Source organism: Xiphophorus hellerii, chromosome 11, assembly GCF_003331165.1.
Source record: "Xiphophorus hellerii strain 12219 chromosome 11, Xiphophorus_hellerii-4.1, whole genome shotgun sequence".
NCBI classification, from domain to species: Eukaryota; Metazoa; Chordata; class Actinopteri; order Cyprinodontiformes; family Poeciliidae; genus Xiphophorus; species Xiphophorus hellerii.
The window spans coordinates 27,645,871-27,671,639 of NC_045682.1; the positions used below are offsets into that span (position 1 = coordinate 27,645,871).

At 37.6% G+C, this 25,769-nt stretch overlaps 2 protein-coding genes and 1 long non-coding RNA gene across 12 annotated transcripts in view; 2 read left to right on the forward strand and 1 right to left on the reverse strand.

Moving 5' to 3' along the window:
• The window catches only part of fnip1 (folliculin interacting protein 1), a 39,902-nt gene extending 30,181 nt beyond the window's left edge, over positions 1 to 9,721 (forward strand). For all 3 annotated transcript variants that reach the window (XM_032575548.1, XM_032575550.1, XM_032575549.1), the window contains 7 exons: positions 393 to 539; positions 2,222 to 2,391; positions 3,868 to 5,440; positions 5,532 to 5,697; positions 6,448 to 6,648; positions 6,722 to 6,837; positions 8,010 to 9,721. In XM_032575548.1, the coding sequence (XP_032431439.1) occupies positions 393 to 539; positions 2,222 to 2,391; positions 3,868 to 5,440; positions 5,532 to 5,697; positions 6,448 to 6,648; positions 6,722 to 6,837; positions 8,010 to 8,088 (2,452 nt within the window). In that variant the 3' untranslated portion in view covers positions 8,089 to 9,721. The remainder of the gene's footprint in view (positions 1 to 392; positions 540 to 2,221; positions 2,392 to 3,867; positions 5,441 to 5,531; positions 5,698 to 6,447; positions 6,649 to 6,721; positions 6,838 to 8,009) is intronic.
• A 1,852-nt stretch (positions 9,722 to 11,573) lies between these two features.
• Positions 11,574 to 25,769, forward strand: part of rapgef6 (Rap guanine nucleotide exchange factor (GEF) 6) — a 132,267-nt gene continuing 118,071 nt past the window's right edge. For 3 of the 8 annotated variants that reach the window (XM_032575529.1, XM_032575538.1, XM_032575547.1), the window contains exon 1: positions 11,574 to 12,036. In XM_032575529.1, coding sequence (XP_032431420.1) covers positions 11,962 to 12,036 — 75 coding nt within the window. In that variant the 5' untranslated portion in view covers positions 11,574 to 11,961. The remainder of the gene's footprint in view (positions 12,037 to 25,769) is intronic. The other 5 variants (XM_032575540.1, XM_032575539.1, XM_032575543.1 and 2 more) reach the window with 3 other exon arrangements.
• On the reverse strand, positions 15,116 to 19,070 carry LOC116727903 (uncharacterized). Its single transcript, XR_004340890.1, has 2 exons — positions 18,892 to 19,070; positions 15,116 to 15,408 (listed from the first exon to the last, which is right to left on the reverse strand). It is a non-coding gene; the product is annotated as an uncharacterized LOC116727903 (long non-coding RNA).

Genomic DNA, 25,769 nt, shown 5'->3' on the forward strand with positions numbered 1-25,769 from the left:
ATTTCCAGCTCATCAGACAGCGGGTGAATTTGCATCTTTAAGATTTTTCCAGAGCGTGAAAGCTTGGCCCGAGGCCGAGACGCACTCGCCAACGCCCCACGTTCCACGAAGAACGCTGGTTGTTCTCAATGGACAAATGCCCAAAGAGCTGTGCAACATACATGCAACACACACACCGTTTAGTTCAATACACAGTTGCGATAAACGTGCGCACGCACACACACACACCCCCACACACACACACACACACACACAGCGAGGGTCTCCCAGAGCCTCAGTGCAGACAGTGAAGCTCTGTGAACTAAGATCTCCTTTGTTTCCCATGAGACAATAATGTGTCTGTTTTCTCCTCCCTCGTTCCCTTTTTTCCCCTCGCCATACCTCGTCTCCAGGATGACCATCTGTGACCTCTACACGATGCCCCGCGTGGCCGAGCCCGTCTGGCTCACCATGATGTCCGGCGCGTCGGAGAAGAACCAGCTCTGCAGCCACTTCATGAGGGAGCTGGCTTTACTGATGGAGCAGGCCTCCAAAAACCAGTTGAGTGTCGTCTTTCGTCAAACACTGGAAAATCTAAACTATTATTTAAACAAAAAAAAACAAAACAACTAAATCCTTCCTCAAATCGCAACAAAAAAGGATGCATGTTGTCTAAAATGTTTCACATTTCTGTATCTGCGCTGGCTTGTTACTTCAGTGTGCAGAGAAATGCTTGCGGATCGAAACACACACAGTTCATTCTCTTCCCAAGAAAACTTACACACTCACTGTGACAGCTTCAGCTTTATTCTGCTTCTGTCTTGGAAACAAAAAAACTAAATGAAAGGATCCCTGCCAGACTCAAACTCCTTATTGTCACAGTGGCAAAGTCCAGTCAAGCTGCAGATCATTTTGCTTGCATGAATCAGTGATTTGTTGAACATTTTCAAGACTTTTTAAATGCTTTTTCCTGTCTGATCTAAATGTACTTTAGTAAACTTCATAATTAGAGGCAGCATTTCCTTGATTTTTACCCTTATAATGCCAGAGAAAATTCAGAACATTATTTATTCATCAAGATTGTGAGCAAAAATCAAGGAATTTTACAAGTATATGCAGCCAATTAAATTTTTTGTATTATAAGAAAGAAAAATCCAGTTTTTCATTAATTTCTTTTCTTATAAAAAGAATTTTAAACCATAAAGGATCATTGTAGTTTAGAATTTCAGTGCTTTAGAAAATTTAAAGTCCATGCATATTTATTTATAGTCATTTACCTTTTCTTTCCAAAACAAATAACAATGTCATACATAAAAACTTGAGCCTAAGCTGATTAAAATCAAGTTAAAAAGAATATTTGTTAATTTTTTCATCCGGTTCCAGCTAACATTGCTGAAAGATAAAACATAACAGGAAAGAGAACAGAGAGGATTTATTGTTAATTTTTAAAATTAGTGTTTTGACACTACATTTAGATTTTTTTTGTACTCCATTTATACTTCAAAGTATACACATTTAATAAACTCAAAAGTGTTAGAATTGCACCCTGTTGGGGGATGCATCTCTAGACTGAAGATGGTGAGAGATTTTAGTTTTGATTCCATGAATCAATAGAAAAAACATCAGATTTATCAGCTGATCACCAGTCTGAAGATCTGATTCAAAGTGAATTTATTTGACTGCATTGCCAGGCGTTGGTGCAAACTGAGACTCCAAACCCCCGCTGACTCATTAACTAAAATTATAAAATGGAAACAGCGTCTGCTCGGTAGCAGCTTATTTCCTAACGAGCATGACTTCATAGCCAGAGTTTCCATTTCTGCTGGTTACCATGACATTCTCTGGGCTACATCTTCATGCTGTTGACTACAGGTTGCCATAGGAACTTGTGGTTGTACTAATCATGAGTGATTTCATCACTAAGCCCTGTGACTGATGTGAGAGATGACCACCGCTTTTGTTCTGGCACATGATGAACCGGGCTTCCATTATTGTTATTATTGTTGCAGCTTTGAGTCATGAGACAGGAAGGGAAGTAGGCTCTCGCTGTGAGGACGAAATGAGAAGTGAATCGTGAGAATCGAGTGTATTCATGTGTGTGTTTCTGCTCTGATAAAGTGGTTTGCTCGGAAAGGGAAAAGTGTGGTCAAAGCGCTACATGTAGCAACAGGAAATTTGGTTTTACCCAAATAAGGTCAGGAGGAAACATCCTTTCTGAACACTCTTTTGTGCCGTTTTCCAGGTTCCTTCCTGCGTTACTAACAGCCATCCTGACCAATCATCTGGCCTGGGTGCCCACCGTTATGCCCAATGGGCAGCCGCCAATTAAGATCTTCCTGGAGAAGCACTCCTCGCAGAGCGTAGACATGCTGGCAAAGACGCATCCCTACAACCCCCTCTGGGCACAGCTTGGTGAGACTGTCACACACATAAACACACACACTCCTGCACAGACATCTAAAGAGAGAGATAATAACTTTATTTTGTCAAAGCTCTTCTATGTGATCTTCCATAAAGACAACTTGAATTAAGATTATCTTCCCCACATAAAGACATTTTTAAATTGTGTAGCTGTATTTAATGTTTTATAAAAGCATACAAACAATAGAATAAGTCAGCAATTTTAAATTAAGGCCACAATCATCCAGTTGTTTAACAATAATAATAATAATATGTGGATCTTTAGATGTGTTTTAATTATTCATGTGGAAGTTTCTTATTTTGTTTTGAAGCCGTTTTTGTTAAAGTTCCTTAAGTTTAAGCAGCAGCAAATTGATTTGGGTTTTCAAAACTTGGCAATGCTGACACCTACTGCCGAACTATAGAAACTGCAGCTTAGTCAATTTAATTTCCATCTTTAAGAGCCCATGTCAAGGCAAATACTTTTTTGTACATGGTAACATCTGGAGTTATCCAGAATGAGGTTAGACAATAAAGTAAGTAAAAAAAAGTCAATCAAGTTTATTTTTGTAGCACATTTCAGCAGCAAGGCAGTTCAATGATAAAAAAAAAACCCCCACAGAGATTAAAAACCTATTTTTCAAGGAAATCCTGTGCAACAAAGGCAACACAGAAAAATAAGTAGTTTAAAAAAGGTGCTTTATAACATAAAAATAAAAAGTTACGAAAACAACATGCAGACACCAATTGCAAAACCAGAAACAAACATTACATTTTGACAAGTGACTTAATCAAAACACATCAAATATGTTGATCAGTGTTTCATTTACTATGTTTCAAAACCAGCTATAACCAGTCTAGATTTAGAGGAACTCGGTGTTTTGGCTGCTTTTCAGTTTTCTGGAAGTTTATTCCAGATTTGTGGTGCATAGAAGCTGAAAGCTGCTTCTCCATGTTTGGACCTGAGAGATCTGGAAAGTTGATCCAACAGCAGCAGATCTTTAATCTTTAATTCAGTGAGTCACCGGGTGACGTAGAACCGGGTGTTTTAGTCAGAACTCCAGCAGCAGCGTTCTGGACCGTTGGGTTGTCAGTCAGACCTGTGAAGACGCTGCTGCAGGAATCAAAGCCACTAAAGAGAAACTAAAGCCTGGATGAGTTTTTCTGATCTTAGACTTTAGTCCTCTGGTCCTGGAAATGTTCTGCAGCTGGTAGAAGGCCCACTCTGTAGCCATCTTTATGTGGCTCTGAAGGTTCAGCCTGATCTGTAGTTTCCAGCTGTAACAACTGAAGCTGTGTGTTGAGCCTAGATCGCTCTTCTTCACTTCAGTTTGTTCAGTTAATCAACGTGGCTAAAGATAAACTGGATGAGTTTCTCTGGATCTTATTGGGATGTCAGTCCTTTAATCCTGCACGACTTGGTTGATTGAATCTGTAAGCAAAGCATTCTTGATGCTATTTTGAAATAATCCCCCTCTTGTTTTGTAGGTGACCTATACGGGGCCATCGGGTCTCCGGTGCGGCTGTCGAGGACAGTGGTAGTCGGGCGCAGACAGGATCTGGTCCAGAGGCTCCTCTACGTTCTCACATACTTCATCCGCTGCTCGGAGCTGCTGGAGACCCACATGCTGGACAGCGCTGAGGACGAGGCCATCGTCATGCCCGGCTCGCTTATCACCACTTCCCTTAGAAAAGGGGAAGTGGAGGAGTCGGAATACGTTCTGGTTACCGTCCACAAGCCCAGCGGGGACTACCTGTCCCAAGGAGCCCACAGCCAGCAGACGGAGGCTGAGGACAGCAGCTACCGCTCAGACAACAGCCTGCAGAGCAGCACGTACACAGACATGGAGGTGGAGCACAGCGACCCACCCAAAGAGGAAGACGAGGAGGAAGAGGACGAGGAGGACAGCAATGTGAGCCAAGAGTCCAGGAGTAGTGTGCTTCAGTCGAGAACCATCGAGGCCACGATTTCCCAAATTAGAGCCGCGGAGGTCGCAGAGGCCGGAGAGCTGCAGAGGGAATTGTGCGACTTCCCGGTGGAAACGGTGCTGCGACTCGGCGCCGCCTCCCCCAGGAAGCAGGCCTCTGCCCTGGAAGCTCACACCAAGGGAGACCTTAAACTTCCTGATTCAGCCTCACCCACAGAACTTGCATCAAGTTCGTCTCTCTCTTCTGTCACTGCAGACTGTAGAAACGCTGAAGCTGAGACGGAAGGACTCCAGGCCAGCAAAATGCAGGTTCTCTGGCCTTCAGGGGTCACTTATGAGAAGAAGCCCCCTGATAAGACCTCTGCTGTTCCAGTACCTGTATTACCTGGAAGTACTGTGACATTACCAATGGTCCTGGCTGAGGAAGAGGGGCCAGCAAACAAAGTGACTTTCCTTATCGGAGACTCCATGTCTCCTGAGTCGGACACAGAGAGTCAGAGGCGGAAGATGAAGGCGGGAATCAAAAAACACAAGCAATACCTGCATTCGAAGACCATCAGCACCGGTGCAGCTGAGGACCAAACCAATCAGACCAAGGCAACTCCAGCTCTGCCGCGGGTGTCCAGCACGATCCAACAGTGGAGCAGCAAATGCTCAGACTATTGCAGCGAGTATTTTGGTTCGGAGAACGAGGAGACGAGGACGTTGCGCAACCAGGAGGCAACCATGGACATTATGCACAGACATTTACTGAATCCGTCTGGGATTCCTCCACTTCAAGAACACAGTTATCAAAATGCACTAAGTAGTGGGAGTTTGGACACAACTTTGGGCTCCAGCAGGAAGCGGGACACTTCTTCTTCTGCCTCTGCTCAGAGGTGCAGGTGTAGTTCCACAGACTCGTCCGACGCCTGCTGCTGCAGATGCTGTCCTGCAGAACACGACAAAGATCCACGGCCGTGTGCCGCTCTGCATCAGGAGGGAAACGACGGCAACAGGGACCAAAAGTACCAGGCGGCCTCCGTCAACGACTGGGAGATTCCGCGCAACGAGAGCTCAGACAGCGCGCTCGGAGACAGCGAGAGCGAAGAGACGGAGGACTGGCAGGAGGAAGTGCTGGTTCCCTTCCCAGGGTGAGTCCAATGAACACCTTCTGTTTTCACTCCCATCAGCTCAAACAGAAGCATAGATTTAAATTTTTGCTGTATATTTTGGTTTCTTCAGGGCAAAATTAGTGGAGAACTACTCCAAGCCGACCATTGCCAATTTCGGACGGTCTCTGTTCGGAGGGTACTGCCCCACCTACGTTCCAGACTTTGTTCTGCATGGCGTCCCGAGCGACGAGAAGCTACGGCAAAGCCTCATGTCAGAGTTAAACCATGCTGTTCAGGTAAATATCAAAAAATATATATTGTTTCCATAAATCTGTGCAGATGTTTTTCCTGAAAAACCGCGACAATAAATTGTCCCAGAAGTTATTGTGATAAACGATAATATTGTTGTTCTGAGGCCTTTTTCAAGTAATATAATGGTAATGAACATTTAAAACTGGAAGACATTTTTTATGTCAAAAGTAAATAAAACAATAGAAACAACAAATAAAATGAATTAGAAAGTCTAGTTGGGACCAAAGCAACAAACTGCAGACTTTTATCATCCAGTTTTTGGTAGAAAGAGAAAATAAATGATAATATCATTCAAATTTAAATTATTGATATCATTTTAATTTATCTTGCAATCAATTGATTTAAGTGTACTTATTTCAGTCAAAAATAAAGAAAAAAAAACACAAAACAAAACTAGTGCAGAAATTGGTAAAACAGTATTTAAATTCTTGTCAGTGGCAAGAAAATTATTTTACCTTTACTTTGTTATACATAGAACATCTTCAAAACCTTGTATATTTTTAAAAAAGCTTTCATATTCTAAAAAGTAGACAAACTCATAAAACAAACCTTATTGTATTTGTCTAGCAAATTATATTTATACATTTATTGCTTATTGTGATAGGCCTACATGACTGCATGGTTTCAGATGTTTAAAGAAATGCTGCAAATTAAGAATTCATTTTTCTTTCTTTAGTTAACTATTGGAGGATCTTGTTGTAGCCTTTTGATTAAATCCTGTTTGTCCTGTGCAGCATCCTGTATTGGATGAGCCTATTGCCGAGGCCGTCTGCATTATCGCAGACACAGACAAGTGGACGGTCCAGGTGTCCAGCAGCCAGAGGAGAGTCACCGACGTAACCAAGCTGGGAAAAGAAGTTCTGGTGTCCAGCCTGGTTTCCAACATCCTGCAGTCCACCTACCAGCTCTACAAGCTCAACCTTTCGCCTAACTTTGTACGTCAGAACATTCAGATTTCCTTTTATTAAATATTGTTCTTGTTTTCTAATTGCTGCGTTCATCCTCCAGTGTATAATGCACCTTGAAGATCGCCTGCAGGAGATTTATTTCAAGAGTAAAATGCTTGCGGAGTATTTGAAGGGCCAGACGAGAGTCCATGTGAAAGAGCTGGGCATGGTGTTGGGGTAAGCACTGGTTTCCCGCTTCCTTCCACTGGAGAGTTCCCAAAAATTATACTCAAGTTACAACTACTTCAACATATTTTCACTCAAAAGTAAAACATAGCAAGAAATGACGCAAGTAAGAGTAAAATAGTATTTGTACTTATTGAGTAACTGATCAAATTATCAATCATTTAATATTTAAAAATTGCATCCAAAATATAAAGTTTAAAATTTTGTATTTTAAGGATGAAATTGACAATAATTCATTCCAATAACAAAAGAAAATGTTTCCAAATCGGTTTCTTTCAATAAAAAACTTGAATTAAAAGCTGCAGGTGTGTCTGTGTCTGGAAAACGTTTGGTTAAAACATGTTTGTTTTTCATTCGGTGGGTAGAAATCCAGAAATTTACTCAAGTAAGAGTAGAGATACTTCATAACAAAACTACTCGAGTAAAAGTAGAAGTATCTGTGCAAGAAATTACTCGAGTAAAAAAGTATTTGGTAAAAGACTGCTCAAGTACTGATCAAATTATCATTTAATATTTAAAAATGACATCATCAGACTGACCAATATATAAAGTTATGTGAAAATTTTGAACTGCACATAAGTAGTAAAAAAACAACAAAATCAGACAAAAGAAAATTTGGTGCAACTGTCGTATAGAATAGAATAGAAGTACTTTATTCATCCCAGCAGGGAAATTACTTCACACTTACTGCATAGAGACAAGACACCATAACAACTACCACTGAGTAGTAGTTGTAGATAAAATAAAAATAAAATATAAAATGCTATAAATTGTAAAAAAATATAAAATGCTGTTAATATAAAAAGCAACTTAAGAGCAGTCCTTGCAAAGATTCCAAAAATGCAGATATGTATATTTAAATATATGTACAGCAAGTGTGCCACAGTGCAGTTGTGCAAAATCGGACTGATTAGTGCAGAACAATGATTTAGCTTTTATTGTACAGTGAGATGGCATGTGGCAGGAAGGATTTCCTGTATCTGTCCCTACGACAGCAGAGCTGGAGCAGGAACAGTTTACCCGTAAACATAAGAGCTGTCATGACTGTTAGTATTCAGTTAATAATGACACTTTTAATGCAACTTTTAGTGCAACTTTGCATTTAAAGTGTCATTATTTACCGACTGACTTCATTAGTCTCATATTTTTTCTCCTGTTTGCAGGATTGAGTCCAGCGACCTGCCCCTGCTGGCGGCGGTGGCCAGCACTCACTCCCCTTACGTCGCCCAGATCTTACTATGAGACTTCTTCTGGGTTTGGGTGAACAGAACAGTCAGCTGGAGAAACTTCGGCCCTCACAAACAGCCGTCCATGCCTGCTAACCCGATCCGCTCTGCTGCAAGTCCTCACAAACACGGGACGACGATACAGTGTGGATGTTTGACCACTTGGTGGCGGCAGAGAGTTAAAATGGAGCAGGTGACTGAATGTTCATTTTAAAACTCTTAACTGTTTTGGAAGCAAAAGCCAAAGACTACAAATTTATCCAAGTGAAATCTAAATTTGAAGACACCTTCACCGTGGTTTGAAATCATTTTTAATTACACAATTGCTTTCATTTCCTGTACAATCTTAAACGTGGCACTATGAAGTTGAACTTAGAGCTAATTTTCCCTGGTTGCCATGTTTATCTCATTTTCATGTTTTTGTTTACAAGTTCTTCATTTGAATGATTTTAATGGTTTTGCAACAAGAGATGCCCCCTCTGCCTTAAAATAACCCCACTTTTGTTTCTTTTAGTCATATTGAAGTAATCAGTTTTTATTATTATTACAAAGAAGTAAAATGTACATTTCAATTTGCTAAAAGTGCTTTGATGCTATTATCCAAGGTACATCACTACCTCAGATCTTATGGGCAGTGGCTGATTTACAGTTGCCCCACAGAAAACTGTGAGGTAAACTTTATTATAAATTTTAATCAAAAGAATGTTGACTGTGTAGACTATATGCTGTGTTCTTTAAAATAAAAAGGGAAGGCTGAATAAATGTATTTTTGCATCTCAGAGTGACTGAGAAGGGGCCCTTTATACTGTGGAAAAGCGAAAACCTCCATCGTCTGTTTTCCAACCAAAATGCTGAAGTATTTTCTAACTTTTCTATACATGTCACCTTTTATTTTTTATGTTTACTACTTTAGGGCAGAAGGACTAGTGTATAATGAGTGTATATCGACTGGTTAACACTATTTTCAGTTTTCTTTTCATAACAGTTTTACACAGAATAACAAAAACTACAGCAGGATTTAGTGGCAGATATGTACTAATGTCAGTTGCACCTCTGCTTGCACATAAAGTAAAACCTGCTGCAGGAAAAACGTAGAAGTTTCCTAATTTGCAACATTTTCTGTTCCTTTTTGACTCTGAAAATGCAGAAATGGAAGGTTTTGCCATCGTCCTGTGCTGCTTTTAAAACTGCTTCTTCTGCATCATGTCATAAATAAATTTAATACAGTACTTGTTATGACCTTTTTTTAGAGATAAAGCAGCTGTAATCCTGAAAAGTGGACAGTGGTTCTCAGTTTGCTCATCCAAGTTGCACCCTGAATATAATCCAAGTCTTAATGGAGAAAAGGCACGAATGTTTCTTTTTGCTGTTGGTTATAATAAATGCTTCTGTGTATTAAAGATGCTTCACTATATCAGCCTACCTTAAACAAGATGGCTATAGTAGATTTATATCTCTGCTTTTCCTTCTTTGTACATGAGTAAGTTATTTAGTTGCTCCTATGTGTAATGGGTTGTGTAAACTGTACATTCTTGTTTTTGTTTTGTTTTCATGTATTTGTACAGAATGTGTTTTATGAATTGTCACCTTCAGTAATTTTTTTCCCAATTTTCTGGGAATGTTGTGCAATAAAAATGCAGAGAATTTCAGATTCTGAAAGTTTTTTTTCACCAATAAAGTTAATTTAATTCCTGAAACAAAAAAGGAGCAAACAGATAACTAAATCTTTCAAACAGATTTTATTATATATGTTTATGTTTTGTTGATATTGTTTCTACACGTTTACAATCATCGAGAAAAGAACTTTTAGAACTTCACACAATCTGAATAAATATGAGAACATGTTTGGTTTCCAAACTTTACTACTTTTCTGGCTTTTATTTTTTATTTCCATTTTTATCCTTCTGTCCCACCACTTTGGTCATTCTTTGACTTTTTATCCATCCATCAAGATGGATCTATTGTCTATTGTTTTTCCTCCATTATTTACATTTTTGTCTTCTTCCATCAGTTTATCCATAAATCTGGTTAGTCATGTATTCACTTCCTCCAATCATTTGTCATTTCATCCATTTTTTTTCTTTCAGTCCAGTTTCTATGCTACCTTCTCCTTTCTGCTTCTGTATGTATATTTTATATATATTTTATATTATATTTTAAAAATTAACTAAAACTGGACTGCCAACTTAAAAAAATTCAACCTGGAAATTTAAAAACATGAAACGTGTGAGGGAGCCTAAAAGAAAAAACCTTTTGTTCTCCTGATAGGCAGAAGCTTAACCACATCTGGACCACACATTTTTACTCTTCCCCACCTTTAAATTCATCACTGTCCTCAGCTCCACCCGACAGAAGGTAAAACAACACAAACTTATGCAGTAAAAGAAGAAAGAAAGGAAGGAAAGTACAAGGCTCAGAGTAACATATGAGCAGCTGTGGGTCAACTCCCTTCAGGCTTTGAGATAAAAATCAAGCTGTTATTCTACTAAACTTTAAAAAAATGTTTAGAATTTCTTGTTTTTTTAATTTTAGTTAACTCTAATTTTGTAAGGCGTATGACAAGCCTGTTGTTTATAAAAGAAACAGTTTAATTAGTTTAATTTGATGTATTATGCTGCTGAAAAGTAATTATGCTAAATTTATTAACGGTGGACATACTTTTATATAAAAATATTCATCAATATAACTGTTATACTTAATCTGTAATTTTGAAACCATTGTTATAGTAGCAATCTGATTTTAAAACTTTTAATTTGTTTATTTTGTCTTTCCATAAACATGAAACACTTAACAGCAAGACTGAGAGTTGCTTACAAGAAACATTTAGATTTACGTTTATTTATATTTATTTCAGACTGGTTTTCAAAAACAAGAAAACAAGTAATAAGTAGGACAAGAGAAAACATGTGCTTACATAACCAAGTACAAAATAATTAGCTTACCACTACTTTGGTGTTTCAAAAGGAGTCGGAAGTGATTATTTAATCTTACCCCTTAATTTAATTAAATATATCGCGTACCGGCTCAGTATTTAACAATAAAATATTAAATTATGTATTTTTCCTAGAAGTAGTGAGCTGAGAATTTAAATTACAATAATAGGTGGAAGTTATATTAACCCTAGGCTAAATGTAATTCAGCCAAACTAACCAGGAATACGTTGAGAGTGTTGCTGCCTTTAATGACATCATAAAACTGTGTATTTTCCTGTTTTTGTGCTGACATCTGTGTTAGAAATGTAAGCTAGTTAGGGACAAGTTTTAAACACATTGTCGAGTGCTGTATTTATTTTCACTAACAAATACATAATGGCAATAAAATCAGCTATGAAGTGTGGCATTTAACTGTAGGATTTTATAAGATCCAACATTTTATAAGACGAAAGTTAAATCGGGCTCTGAATGTTCTACAAACACCGGGGTGTTTATTTTCCAACTGCCGTGAACGCAGCACCACTAACAGATGTCGTCAACTCTCTGCTGGAGGAGGGATCAAAAAAAAAAAAAATCTGAACTCCTGATTTTATGACTGACGCTGGCTGCCGAAGTGGAGTTTACTTTTTCACCCAAAATGTGCCGAAAACAAGCGAACAGGTCACACACACGTTAGTTCCTGTCACACTTTAATGGCGTTTACTAGTTTTCGTACGCGTGGGGACAGCGAGTTAGCTGAAAGTGAAGTTTTTTCCCTTCTCTCCAGGAGAAGAAGGAGTTCCCGGTCGGTTCGTTTGGATTAAACTCCATCCACGCTCGGTTGGACGACCACGAAATCCATGAGGATGTGATTTATTTTTGTTCGGTTCGGCTAAGGAGCAGCCAGGAGGCAAGAAGTGATATCATAAAGGAGTAAAGAAATAAGACAAAACCTGAGGAGGGTTTGAACCGAAGTTATGAAAATGACCGGAGCCATGGAAACTTCTTTTAAGCTGGCTTTAAAGAAGCCGCCCCTCTTCCGGACGGCAGAGGTAAATAAAACCATCCTATCTTCTTTTTTGGGAAAAATTAGCAGTTCCTTGCTAAACGTTAGTTAAAATAATATATATTAGCCCCACTTTAGAGGGGGAACCCTTCCTAATTTCTGCTTTCATTGGAGTTTCACTGAACTGAGTCAATAACGAGTTTCTTGTGGCTTAAATTACCCGTTTAATTAGAACTTATCAGCAGAATCACATGCTAATAGGTGAGGGGACTGCACACGGTGCACTCTGCAGAACCATGAGTCTGTAAAACAGAAAGGCATGGAAACTGTGTGTGTAAGCTGTTTTCTGACACATTTTCAGTTGTATACAGTTTACATTCAGTGCAGAAATGCCAAAAAGAAAAAGGCATGTGACCAGAGAATAAGAAGGGCCAATCTAAATTAATTTTCTGTAAAACAATTAATCTTTGAAATTGTATCTTTTAAAAAAAGTTCATGTTAATTAATAAAGTTAATGTTATGTATGTTGCCAGAAAATTATTGACATTTATTTCAGTAACTCAGTATACTAAGCAAAATACATTATTTAACTATTTCAAGTCTTTTTTTTTTTTTTTAAGTTAATCATGATTATTTTCCACTTGTATCGAATAAAAACTTGGTATTTAATTTTAGGATATTTCATCGTAACACTAAAAACTTTTTTAACACAGATATGTGGGCTCAATTAAAATATGTTTAGTCCCTTCTATAGACTATTTTCAAAAATGAAATGATAAATTGTCTCAGAAGTTATTGCAATAAATGATAGTATTGTTGTTTTGATACCATTTCAGGTAATATAATGGCAATGGCACAATGATGCAAGAACACATTCTCAAAGATCAATAATGTTTAAATTCTACTTGACATTTAACACTGGGACTGGAAGACATTTTAAATATGTAAAATAAACAAAACAACAACAAAAAAAGAATTATAGAGTTTTTGTAAACAACATTTTTTCTTCAAAAACATGGTCTAGTTGAGACCAATAAATCAATTAATTGCATGATAAATTAAAACAAACTCAATAATTTACATTTGCATGATTTATCGTTTTTGTCTTTTCTCTTTTTCTACCAAAAACTGGATGATTAAACAAATCTTTGTAAACAAAAGGACAGTTTTGTTTACAGAGACTTCATAATTCATTTTATTTGGTGTTTCTGTTTATTTGCTTTGGATATTTAAAATGTCTTCCAGTTCTAATGTTAAATGTTTGTTAGAATGTATGCCATTACCATTAAACTACTTAAAAATGGTTGTAAAACAACAACATTATCGTTTATCAAAATAATAACCTTTGGGGCATTTTATAGTCCAGAGAAAAATATTGCTTATTGTGGTATTTCTACAGATGAAGGACATATTCCACGTTTAAATTAGCAGAACTGACTTTTGTTCAGGAACTATTTTAGAGGATTTGGTTATGTTTGGGAAAATCCGTCTTTATTACACGTCTGCCTTGTTGAAACCCAACCTAACGTCACAGCTTCTCCTCTCAGGCTGTTGCATTACCCTCAGGATGTAGTTTGTGTAAACCCTAAGCAAGGGTGACGCCAGTAAAAATGTGCTCATTTCTTCGTTCCCATCCGCCTCTTCGTCCTCCTCCTCCTCCCTTTCATGAACCTGGGGAAACACAGCTGGCCTGTCAGTTCTTTGGTTATGCTCCCTGCCCCAAAAATAGCTCCCGCTGTACTCCCATCCATGTTCAACTGCTGGCAGCCGTTTTGGGCGCGCACTTTTTCATTTGACTATCAGAAAAAAACGTTCAAAGGGAAAACCGTTTCTGAAAAGCTCTCCTTGTCTGATGTTTGATTGTGGGTTTACGGGCCGGAGATAGGCTCCTTTAGCACCAAATGTCAAACTCAAGGCCCGGGGGCCAAATCTGGTCCGCCGTAACTTTTTATGTGGCCCTCTAGACTCTAAATTACATCAATAAGTTCCTCCAGTTTTTCACAAATCCTCAAAATTCACACAGAATCAACAAATCCCCACATTTGTTCTGATTTTACTGCAATTTTTTTCTCAAAATTGGTCAGAAACATTGTGTTCAATGTGCTGCTGACTCAGCCTCAGTTATAGTCCGTGATCGATACGGCGAATGATAAAAAGCCACTATTGGTGAAATTTAGCCAAAATATCCAGATCTTTTGTAACAAATCATTCATTCCTAAAACAGCCATTTTTGAACTTCACTCAGTAACGGCATCCACACCGAGGAGTGTTGTTATCGGAACGGCCAGATTTCACTCAGTTTGGTGGATTTATTGATCAGATAAAGATTGACTGATCACCACTTTGCACCAGTAAAACTACTAGTGGATTTCTTGGTGTTTGTTTGGTTCACGCTCTGGCAAAAAAAGAAAATTAATCATTAGCTTAGGTCTGCATAATGTCTCTGTAACATATTACTATTACTGTATCTCTGTGTGCATTACTGATTGGGCAGATGACCACAGGGAAAGCAATGTGTGTTGCCTCTTTAAAAAAATGTTGGATGAAGTCTCACTGTATCCAAGTAAGTATTGATCACAGAGGGAAGTGAAGGCATCATAGTACAAAATGCACTCTAAGTTTATTTTATAATACAATATTAATGATTTGCTTGATTTGTTTTCCTGGAAAAGTCTAGAATTTTCTCCTGTGTGTTTTTGTTTGTGAACTGACGTACCAAACCGCTGTGCAGTTGCACCAAAAGAGGATATTTGTAAAGCGCTTGAAGTAGAAGCTAAAAAAATAGTTTTTTTAGTTTCTACATGTATTTTATTGACTTGACAAACCTCAGAGTTAGAAATGTTGTTTTAAATTTTACTCAGATTTATAAAAAATTCTCTTCAGTAGTTTTGTTATAATTGGCAGCTGATGAGTAACTGTAATCTGGAAACAATCTGCGTACATTTACTTTAAAATTTATTTTTCCTCTAATAGAAAGACTAAGGTGTGTTACCATTAACTATATTCTCTCGAAGCAAACTCTAAAAATGTTTATGCACTCATAAATATTCTTACTTTGGTTCTGCTGGAGGTCAATCTGAACTGGTGGAAAACAACACAGAAAGCCAAACTGGACTGGACCAACATTCATGCTGACAAGCCTTACATTTTATTTGGCAGAAGACACTTGAGATTGATGGGATAAACGTAGAGCTACATCAGCTTTATGTTGGCAGGAAGAAAGTTGAAGCTGACAGAAAATATGAAACATGAAAGAGGGTCGGGTTTATTTTTGGGTTTCTTTGCTGCATTTGAATCTGTGTTTCTCAGTGTTTCCTGCAGTGACACATAAAGTTGATTGTTGGAAAACTCAACCAGACGGTCGTCGTCTTTCCTCCATCAGGAAAATGATTCAGTTCAGATCCAGACTCTAGAATGGCTGGGAGGAAAATTATTGACTTCTTTATGAAATGTTAAAACAATGCACAATTTAATAGTTCAAACACCAAATATACCTTAATATTCATTGATAGCTAATATTTACTTCCTGGGATATTCAGCCAATCGGTGCCAATGAAAACAAATGGTGCTCCTGGATTGGCTGTTTTGCAAATGGCATGTCTAACATTTCATTCTTGAATATTTTAGATGTACATCAGTACGCTGAGCAGAGATAGAAATAGGTAAAAAAAATTCTATAATATAAACCTACTTTTTGTTAAGATTCATTGAATGCACTGGAAATGGGTATCCCCATAAATTTCAGTTGATAAACTTACTAACTGCATGAATTTTGATGCATGCATTAGTTAGATCAAAATCAGAAAAAAGTTAGAGATATTCTAATTTTTATATGTTGTATTTAGGCCTGTTGCAATAAGCAATAAATCAATTAATAGCATGACAAACTAAAATGATATCAATCATTTCCATTTGCATGATTTATTGTTTTTCTACCAAAAATTGGATGATAAAAGCCTCCAGTCTGCTGTTTTCATTTCAACCAGCCATTTCTTCTTAAGGACAATTTTCTTTGCAGAGATTCCATAATTCATTTTATTTATTGTTTTGTTTATTTATTTGGAATATTTTGAATGTCTTCCAGTTTTCCAGAATTAAAAATTTATTGATCTTTGATTATGTGTTCTTTCATTATTGTGCAGTTACCATTATATTACCTGAAAATGGTCTGAAATCATCAATATTATCATTTGTAGCAATAACTTCGTCCAGCAGAATTTATCGTGAAATTACTAGTTGTATTTCTTTGGGAAAAAATTGTAAAGAAAACTGGTATAATAGGTATAACTTAATGAAAATAAAGAGCAATTAAAATAATATTAGTCATGTCTTTGCTCCCAATTGGACCCAACTCGAAGCGGTTGGTTCTGTGTCATGTGGCTCTTTTGGAAACTTTGTGCTGCAGGAAGGTGAGTCTGTCTCCCTCGCAGATGTTGAGCTGGGCGGGAAACCTCGGCCTGCCCACATTTAGTGCTTCGTCAACTTTTCCCCGTCTCGTCCGACCCTTCGCTCCCTGCCCACCTTCCCCGTTGCCGTTCAGACGGCGTGGTGGTAACGGACGACAAATCTTGCCGGGGTGATTTACGGCGGTTTTGGCTGCGCCCAGCTGAGATTGGACTTTATGGGAATTCCAGCCCTCTTGAAGCCGCAGGCTCTCCAGGGAAAGTGCGAGTGAAGGAGAGCGAGAGACTCTTAAGTGGCGACTTGCTGCTTTCGGAGCCACCAGGACGAGAGCAGAAGAAGAAGCGGACCAGTGTAATTATCTGCAAAACCGCTGGCTTATCAGCAAATAACGTGATGCTCAATGCTAGAGGGCGAAGTTTGTTTGTCTACACCTCTATGCAGAGAGGCAAAGAAAATACTAACAGGCCAATGAAAAACTCAATGGAGCGACTCTAATTTACAGTAAAAACCAACGACTCTTAATAAGTGTTTTAAAATTTTGCTGGATGATAAATTATTCCAAAAGTTATTGTGATAAACTAATATTGTTGCTTTGAAACCATTTTCAAGTAATGTAATGATAATAACAAAGAAAGAACATGTTCTCAAATATCAGTAAGATTTAAATTCTAATGAACATTTAACACTGGAACTGGAAGACATTTTAATATCCTAAATAAATAAACAAAACAACAGAAAATAAACTGAATTATGAGTCTCTGTAAACAAAATTTGGAGCTAGTTGAGGCAGAAACACCAAACTGATGAGCAGTTTTTGGTAGAAAGAGAGAAAACATAAATAAATAAATGATTCAAATGGACATTATTGAGCTCGTTTTAATTTATCACGTGATTAATTGATATATTATTTTATTGTGACAGGCCTATTTGAGTATCACTGTGATTTTAAAGGAATAACCTGTACAGCTAGCCAAAATATTTCAATTTATACGTAGATTATAGTTTATAGCTATATCAGTTTATATCACACAAACCTAATAATGTGATAAAAGTGACTCCTATTGTTGCTACTGTAACCCAATAGTTCAAATTATTTAATTTCTCTAAGCTGCTTCGGCTAATATTAAACAACTTAACTTTTAGTTGGTCACATTAATTGTCTGGTTTGTCTGTTTTTCTTGTTACCAACTTGTAAAAATGATTAACCGTAGCAACACTTTAGTTTACATAATTTAAAACTATTTATATTATAACAGATAAACTCAGACAGAACTTCTTTTTAAATATTCATAAGTCTCAACTTCAATTGCTATTTTTTAAAATTCATGTCTCAAATTTAGATTTTCCAAAATATAGACACAAAAAGTCTTCAGAGTTTTTATTAGCATATTTTTAAGTGACTTTAATTTAAATACTTCAGAAACATATACATTATCTGTTGAAATATTAAACTGCAGTAACATGATTAGATAATTAAACATATGTTTGTTAAATGGCAAAACCAGATCATTATTAGTGAAGAAACACTTTATTTTAATACCTGGTTATTCTTCCGGCATCGTTTTTATCTTTATTTAATCCGTAAATAGGAAGTTATTAAATAAAAATGAAGTTGAAGTTCATTTCACTGTTTAAATGAAATCTGAAGGGAATTTTTTCCTCCAGTTGGGTACATACAAAAAACATTATAACATTTTTAATTTTGCATATTTGGAAAACAATATTTGTTCATGTTGTTGACGCAATTTCTCACCAACACTTTGTAAAAACCTGAAAACTTAGCAGAGCAGTGATTAGTTTTTTCAAGTTTAGTATAATTTTTGTAACACTAACCCAAGTGTGCCAGTTTAGTTCCTGTGTTAAAACAGCAGTAAGACACTTTTCCTTTGGTTGAGCTGAATTGTGCCCTTTCTGGTCTGAGACATTTCTTCCAGTTGTTGACTGGAAGCTTCCAGAGTCAGAGGAAGCGGCTCTAAAAGGCACCAAAATCCTGTTTCATTTGTGTTTCCAACTGAATTATGCAGACATAGAGGATTGCATTTTATGTACAGCTCATTATGTTGTCTGCTTTCTTTACATTTTACTTTGATTTATGCCTAACTGGATTTAATGTGGCTCAAGGCATTTTTTGTTCAGCGTAGCTGCTGTACCTCTGCTGTGATTTACGAGAGCAACTGTAGGTATTTGAATAAAAAAAGCCAGTGGGAGAAAAGTGCCTCCCACTAGCAATTATAGAACTGGTAACTTCGTTTGTAGTTGTATTAGTCACGCACGCTTTCCAGCTAATTTCCTTAAAACTTTGGTGGCTGCAGTGGCTTGTTTTTGTTGACTTTGTGGTAAACATCACTGCTGCTCGTTTAGCAGAAGAGCTAAACCTGTCAGTGTTTGTAATGGTAAACCTGGATGTATGCAGAAAGCTGTTACTACTAACTAATATGAGAATCTTTCAACCAGGAAGTTGTTTGTCCATCAGAAGTGGTGCATTTCCAGTACTTACCTAAAGCTGCCAATAAGTAGGCTTTAATAGAAATGTATCCTTGAATTTTAAAAAAGGAAAGTCTTCCTTTTAAAATGTAACCAAACATGCATGTTCAAGCACAGTCAAGACAAAACCAGTTAATAGACCAGAAACACCAGACACAGCCCCCCAGGCTGCTCTCCTAAACTTGTTTTAGGTTACAGTTCAACTCGGAGGCGGAAGTGAGAGCGTTGTGCAACATAATCAATCACCCGGCTGGAACAGAGTGCGCTAAATAATACAAAATAATTTAATTTAACTTTGAGGCAGATAACGGATCTGTAAATGTGAAATGTCCGCATCTCTAAATTTCTTGAGGACAGAAAGAGACGAAAACCCACTACTAAATGTTTTATCACCACAAATAAAAGCAAAAATTACAACCCAGATCAAAAAGGATCGATTGAATACAAAAATAATCAGCCAATCATTCTATAAATCAGCTCCCACGGTTTTTAAATATCAACACAAACCCAAGAGCCCCCCTATACTGAACAGTCTTTGACTATCCTTATCATGGACAAGAACACGACAGTTTGAAACTTCAGCCGTCGCATCGTTGACCTTTGTCCTGTTTTCTGACATTCATGAAATTAAGTTTGTGATTGTTGCATGATTGCTGCTCACTCGCAGCATGTGAGGGCGTTGTGGTTGACGGTTTGAGAGATGTAAGCTAGTTTCCCATGTGACGGTGTCATTATTGGCAATGTGAAGGTAACCCATCATGGTATCCCCAACAGCTGTTGGTTCAAGTGACGATACAGACGAATTACGGCAAGTCAAGTACCTAAAAGTGGCTTTTCATAAAAATAAAGACAATCTTAAGGTTTTGAGAAGCAACAAATGGAGGATGTTTTATATGAAAGTAAAAGGTTTGTTTTTAGTTTGTCACCTGGTTGGAGCCCCAGTGGTTTCAACATATGTTGATGTGAAACTGAACTGGTGACACATCCTGTCACTGTGGCACACTGCTAACCTCATGATACTGCTGGGAACAGACAAAACATCTAACATGGTTCATGTTGTGGGGGAAGTAATCAGCTTCATCTCTGCAAAGGTGTTGAAAAAGTCCAAAGACACAAAATAGAAATGATTCATCATATAAAACATGCAAGAGAGACGTGTAACTATTGGTGCACAAAACCCGATCAGAAGCTGAAAAAAGGTTGTGAGGTAAAGATAAATGGTTTCATAATGAAGCAGGCTGTCGTAAAAATCCTTCCACCCCGTGAAACCGATGGTTGCAGCACGGAAAATTGAGTCGGCAAAAAGTTGCCACTTTTCCAGAGCTGATTCAGAGCAACACAGATGACGTGCTTGAAAACTTGAAGGTTGAAAACACGAGGGTGTGTTTTTACAGATGCATGTGGTAATATGTAACCTGACCCTGGAAGTGTAGTTATAGTACGACGTCATATTTCCTGATGAATTTGTGTTGCAGTAAAATCACAATATTATGCATACGCCCACTTACCCACACAAATAATCCAATTAGTTGAAGGTCATAAAAACACAGGTTAATATTCAGTTTTTCTGTCAATGTTTTTTTATCCATAAGGTTGATGGAAACTGCAAAATTTGAAAGAATTTCCTCAATTTTGCAAAAAAAAAAAAGTTTTAAGAGTTTCTTGTGGTGGTTTTTGACTTTTTAGAAAAACATTTTATGCGCAAAATGTCAGATGGAAATGCATAATAAGTTCTGATGTAGCAAACTTTCCCATCCACCGGTGAACTCTCCGTTTTTCTGAGATGTGTGGCCCATGCTAGTTTGAAAAGTAATTATGCTTTGATGATTTAACGTCACATATTTGGCTTATTTGTGGACTGGTTTATGGTTCAAGGTGATAGTCAGTTATTTATGAGGTAGGATCTGAACTTGGTATCATAAAATCAAAACCTTGACTTGAGCAGCATGCGTGACAGCAGTTGTTAAAAAATTAGCAAATAATTAACCAGACAAGGCATGATGTCCTTCCTTCAACTTCTGTGGGTTAGGGTCAACAAAAGTCGGATTAGTCTGGACAGAAACTGATTTCCAGTTTTCTTCAAAGTCTGTTGGTTAAAGAAAAATCAGTTGTTCAAAACTATAAACGGTTTTAAACACTTCCTAACTCATTTGTCAACTTGGGTGTAATTCAGATCCATCAAACATTGATCATAAAAGAAAGCTTTTATGAATACATCAAAAAGTGAAATGATTACTAGTTTATTTACGCATTAAAGCATATTTTCTAATCCTCAAGTATTTCACCTGTTGGCCATCAATCAAAGGAAATTGTTCGACAGATTAGTTCATCGTTGCTCAATATACTTTACAGTGGAGTCAGAAAAATGAGTCATTTTAAGGGGAGCAGCAGCCAGACGAGCATCTGGTTCTGCGTTTGATTATTTTCATACACACAGTATGAGTGTTTTTAATTTCAGTTCTTGTGTACAGTTGCTGCCAACATGCGCTGCAGATGTGAATAAAAAGCACATCTGCACCTTGTGGCAGCACATTTCTCAGTCTCCGAGCCAAAGCAGCAGATAACTACAAACATCATCAGGTTGAGACTTATTCTCTAAAGCATGATGAAATGTAGCGCGACTGAACGCACCCACGCTGAAAGCATTCACAGATACACCAGAAAAAACATCAACAAAGAAAAGCGTGCAGAAAACTGGGAGCAAAAAACATCAGAGTCTGAAATTAATGGGAACAATAAAGACTGTGTGTAAGCGGGAAAGCCTGTGGAAGGTAGTGTGTTTGTGTTTGACTCAGGGAGTAACCGTAGCCTTCTCCTGACCCGGCACTCTGAAAGCTTCACTGTGTGATCCAATAAAGATCCTTCCTGACTCGAGGAACGGGGCTGGAGAGGCTGAAGGACTGGGGAGGCTTGGGGAGTTTGTTCTTGGTCATTTCTGCAAAATGAGAGTTGAGCGTTTCATAGATCTGTACGCCATTTTCTCCCTATTATTGCAGTCAATTTTATCCTTCAAGTAATGTATAGAAATCTGTACCAGTGAATAGAAATAACATCCTAAACACTTCAAAGGGATTATATTACTGAAATGGTCAATTCAGATTTTTTTTTCTTAAACAGGTTTAATTTTCCTTCTCTCATCACAAATATCTACTTTATAATGGTCCATCACGTAAAATCCCACTGAAACAGACAGTAGTAATGTGAAAAAGATCATTGTCTGCTTTTGCAAGATGTTCAGATTCATATTTCTGCAACGTCATGAATATAATTACAAGGTGACGTTCAGACTGCCTATTGAAACCTGTTTAGTCCCTCATTAACAGCAGCTGAGCTTTGTTTCCGCTGGGCATTGTTGAAGGTAAACACATGAACTTTTCCTGTGGGTACAGCGACCGGCCAGGCTTCCCAGTCTGCACGCATGTTTGCCTTGTGCATGGATCTGCAGCTGGTGTAGTATGTCACTCCTGCTGTGTGTGTGTGTGTGTGTGTTTTATTATGAGGTGGGAACTGCATTCCTGTCATGGCAGCAGGTGAGAACAGGCAGATGACATTAGCTCTGACCTGTTTGCTTCAACAGGAATGAGGATGAAGGCTGCAGAGAAATGATTGGATTATTTTTATTGCAAACTAACTGGTGTCAGTAAGTTTGTGCCAAACAATCCCTTTGTTTCTGCAAAGGCCCTAATCCACCTTGTTTGCTCTGTTAAAAGAAAAGCATCTAGTTTTCTGTTGTTTTTTGGCTTGACTGAAGAAATTTATTTTCAGAAATAAGAACAGGGTAAATTGGGTAAATTTTTTTCAAAATGCTTGCAGTTTTTAGCCAAATTTCAATAAGAACAAAAGATGATTTGGGTACAGCAAAGTAAAAGTCTCTGTGTAAAATTGGCTTTACCTTTTGTTAAAACTCGGTAATAAAAACACAAACACTTTGTGTTGTACTTTACATTTTCCTTTGTTGGAAAATTATGCTGGTAATAATTTTACCCTGATTACAAATTAAAAGTCTCCATTTGCATCTGCAAGCCAAATTTGTAGTTCAGTCGAAGGGCCACAAATGGCTCCTGAGCCGCTTTAGCCAGCTGCACCTGGCTAAAGCGTTTGTTACAAGGGATGAACATTTTCAAGCAGTTAGTGTGAAAATACAAAAATGCAGACAAATCAACAAAAGCAGATAAAAATGAAGTTGCTGTATCAACTCCCAGAGATTAAGCGTTTAAAATGTTTTCATATTTTGGACACAGATAGTTTTCACTGAGCAAAAAAAGCAGGAAGTTGTTTGAGGAGTTAAACTTATGAATGACTTCACTATCAAATCTTTTGATCCACTTTCTCTTAGCTCCTGGTTCTGCTTTGAGGGAGTGGTTTGGTTAGATTTGGTGCTTTTTTTATTTTTTTGAAAGAGCAGTGTAGGAAGTTGTGTGTACGAACCTGTCGCTGCCGTGTTCCTATCCTGACAGTTTTATGAGCTTGTTTGCATAACGTGTCTGGAATGTGTGTCAGGAAAGGGAAACAGCAGATCCTTCCAGCTAAGTGTTTGTGTTTGAATATGTTGCAGAGATTTTGTTTGGATAGTGTCTAGATCCTGTTTTTCTGTCTTTATGACAGAGTTTGAAAACAAATCTGATATCTCTAATCTATTAGCAGCTCATATATTGAATATTTTGGATATATTTTCCTGATAAGAAAACCACATGACCTACATTTTTAAAGACCTAATAAAGTGATCTTTATTGCTTCAGTCCCCTTGCTTTTCAAAAAGACTTTCAACACAATCAGGCTCAGAAATCTCAGATATTGTTTATTTACAGAACATGCTGCTTTTGTTTGCTGGTCACATGATCCCGGTTTTCCATGATACACTTTCTGTAACTTGGTATTCAGCAGTGATTGTAGTATTTTTGTTTTAACGTGACAAAAGAAATCAGGTAATTAAACCAATGTATTCGCTAAGATTTTCTCGCTCTTATTTGGAAGCTTCATCATATCCAAAGCAAATGGAAGAGGCGGTTTACATGAGGCAGTGCTTCCTTTTCACTTACAGATTGGGTTTTTTTGTTATTGTTTTTCGCCTTTTGATTTTCTTGCCAATGAAATAAATCTGGCTCTCTGTGTGTGGTGCTTTCAGTGGAGCACGGGCCACATATTGGTTTGAGCTTTTCTTTCCAGTAAATCCCTCTGAAACTGGACCGTAGTCAACAACAAGAACATTCCTTTCAGTAGGCAGGCAGCACCGATTCACAGAGGATCAGAACCGGTAAAAATGAGCTTCCTGGAAGTCAGCTTGTTTATTTCTGGAAGACTGAAATATCAGGAAAATCTGAATATCTGCCAGTCGTCTCAGTGGCCTGACGCTGACTTGCTCTGTCTTTTGTGTTTGTTAAAGAAGAAATGGATCGAGTAAATGTTAACTTAAACTGAATGTGATTCAGTCTGGATTCAAAGTTCTTCTTTTTTCATGCTGCCTTTAATCTTCTTCATGGACTTTTTGGAAACAGTCTTGTAGCTGTTGGTGAACATTTTTGGTGGAAGGCTTTTAAAAAAAAAAGCCTTCCACCTCCGGCACACACCTGCTGCACATCTGCTGCACACCTGCTGCACATCTGCTGCACATCTGCTGCACATCTCTTCAGCTTTATTGGCCTGGAAAGGCCACAGCGTGTTTTCCTTCAGCTTACTTACTATTATTACGGATGTTTGTAACTTTAAATTGTTTTTACTCTCATCCACAGTGTAAGAACTCTGATCCGAATTTGTCTTCAATTAAAAAAAAACACCAATAATTTATCAAACATGCATAATTTGGAGAGCTACCCGTTTTCTGAGGACAGGAAGATTATTTCCCGCCCATCTGCCTCAGAGAGCATCAACTCTCTCATTACGTCCGTTTGACTCTGACTGGATGCCAGCTGTTCCCATTCAGCACGGTTCGGTCTGAAGCGCTGACAGAAGCGGTGTTGTGGGAGGCCTCTTGTTCAGCAGATCCCGTTGTGGAAACACTGAGTCACTGTCCACAACAGAACCCAAACCGCACGCCGCTGACCACCTCTGCTCTCATCTAACAGCTCTGATCTCACAACGACTCTTCATTTATGGGCAATTAACTTTCTATGACAGGGCTTTGATTTTTGGGATTACAACAACTACAGGTCTGTAGCTATAAACTGTCAAAGAAATTATTGTAATAAATATAATATTGTAATTTTGAGACCATTTTCAATAATATTAATGGGTTATTAATGCAGTCATACCCACTCAGTTTCTAAAAAACATTTAAAATAGGAGCTTTGAAGCCTTTGAAATATCCAAAATAAACAACTCAAACAGCAATAATTAAAATGGATTATGAAATCTCAGTAACTGAAATTGCATTTAAAAAAATCATTCAGCTTAGAAAAGGAAACAGACAAAAGTGGAAGGTAGTGCAAACTAACTTATCAGTCAATCAAGTTTATTTGTAAACTATTATTATATTTGTAGATTTTTAAATGAAGACAAATTCAGATTGAATGCAGGAAAACAGTTCATCACTAGAGCATCTACAGTTTTAAGCTTTGACTAGACCTGTCACTAGGGATGCACGATATATCGACACCGGCATCGTTATCGGCCGATATTGGTCACTTCTAAAGTATCATTAAATGAAACTGGGTCGATATGAACAACAGATATTTATTTTTATCTGTTTCTGGTTGTTTTTTTTTCAAAAGTGTCAAAATATAAATAACATTGGTAAATATCTGTTATCGCTGCCATCACAGCGATAATAATATCGGATATCAATATCGACCCAAATTATTGTATCGGTGCATCCCTATACCTGTCATGATAATAAATTTCACATTGTAGTTTTGAGACCATTTTCATAAATCAATAAATCAAAGTTTAGCAATT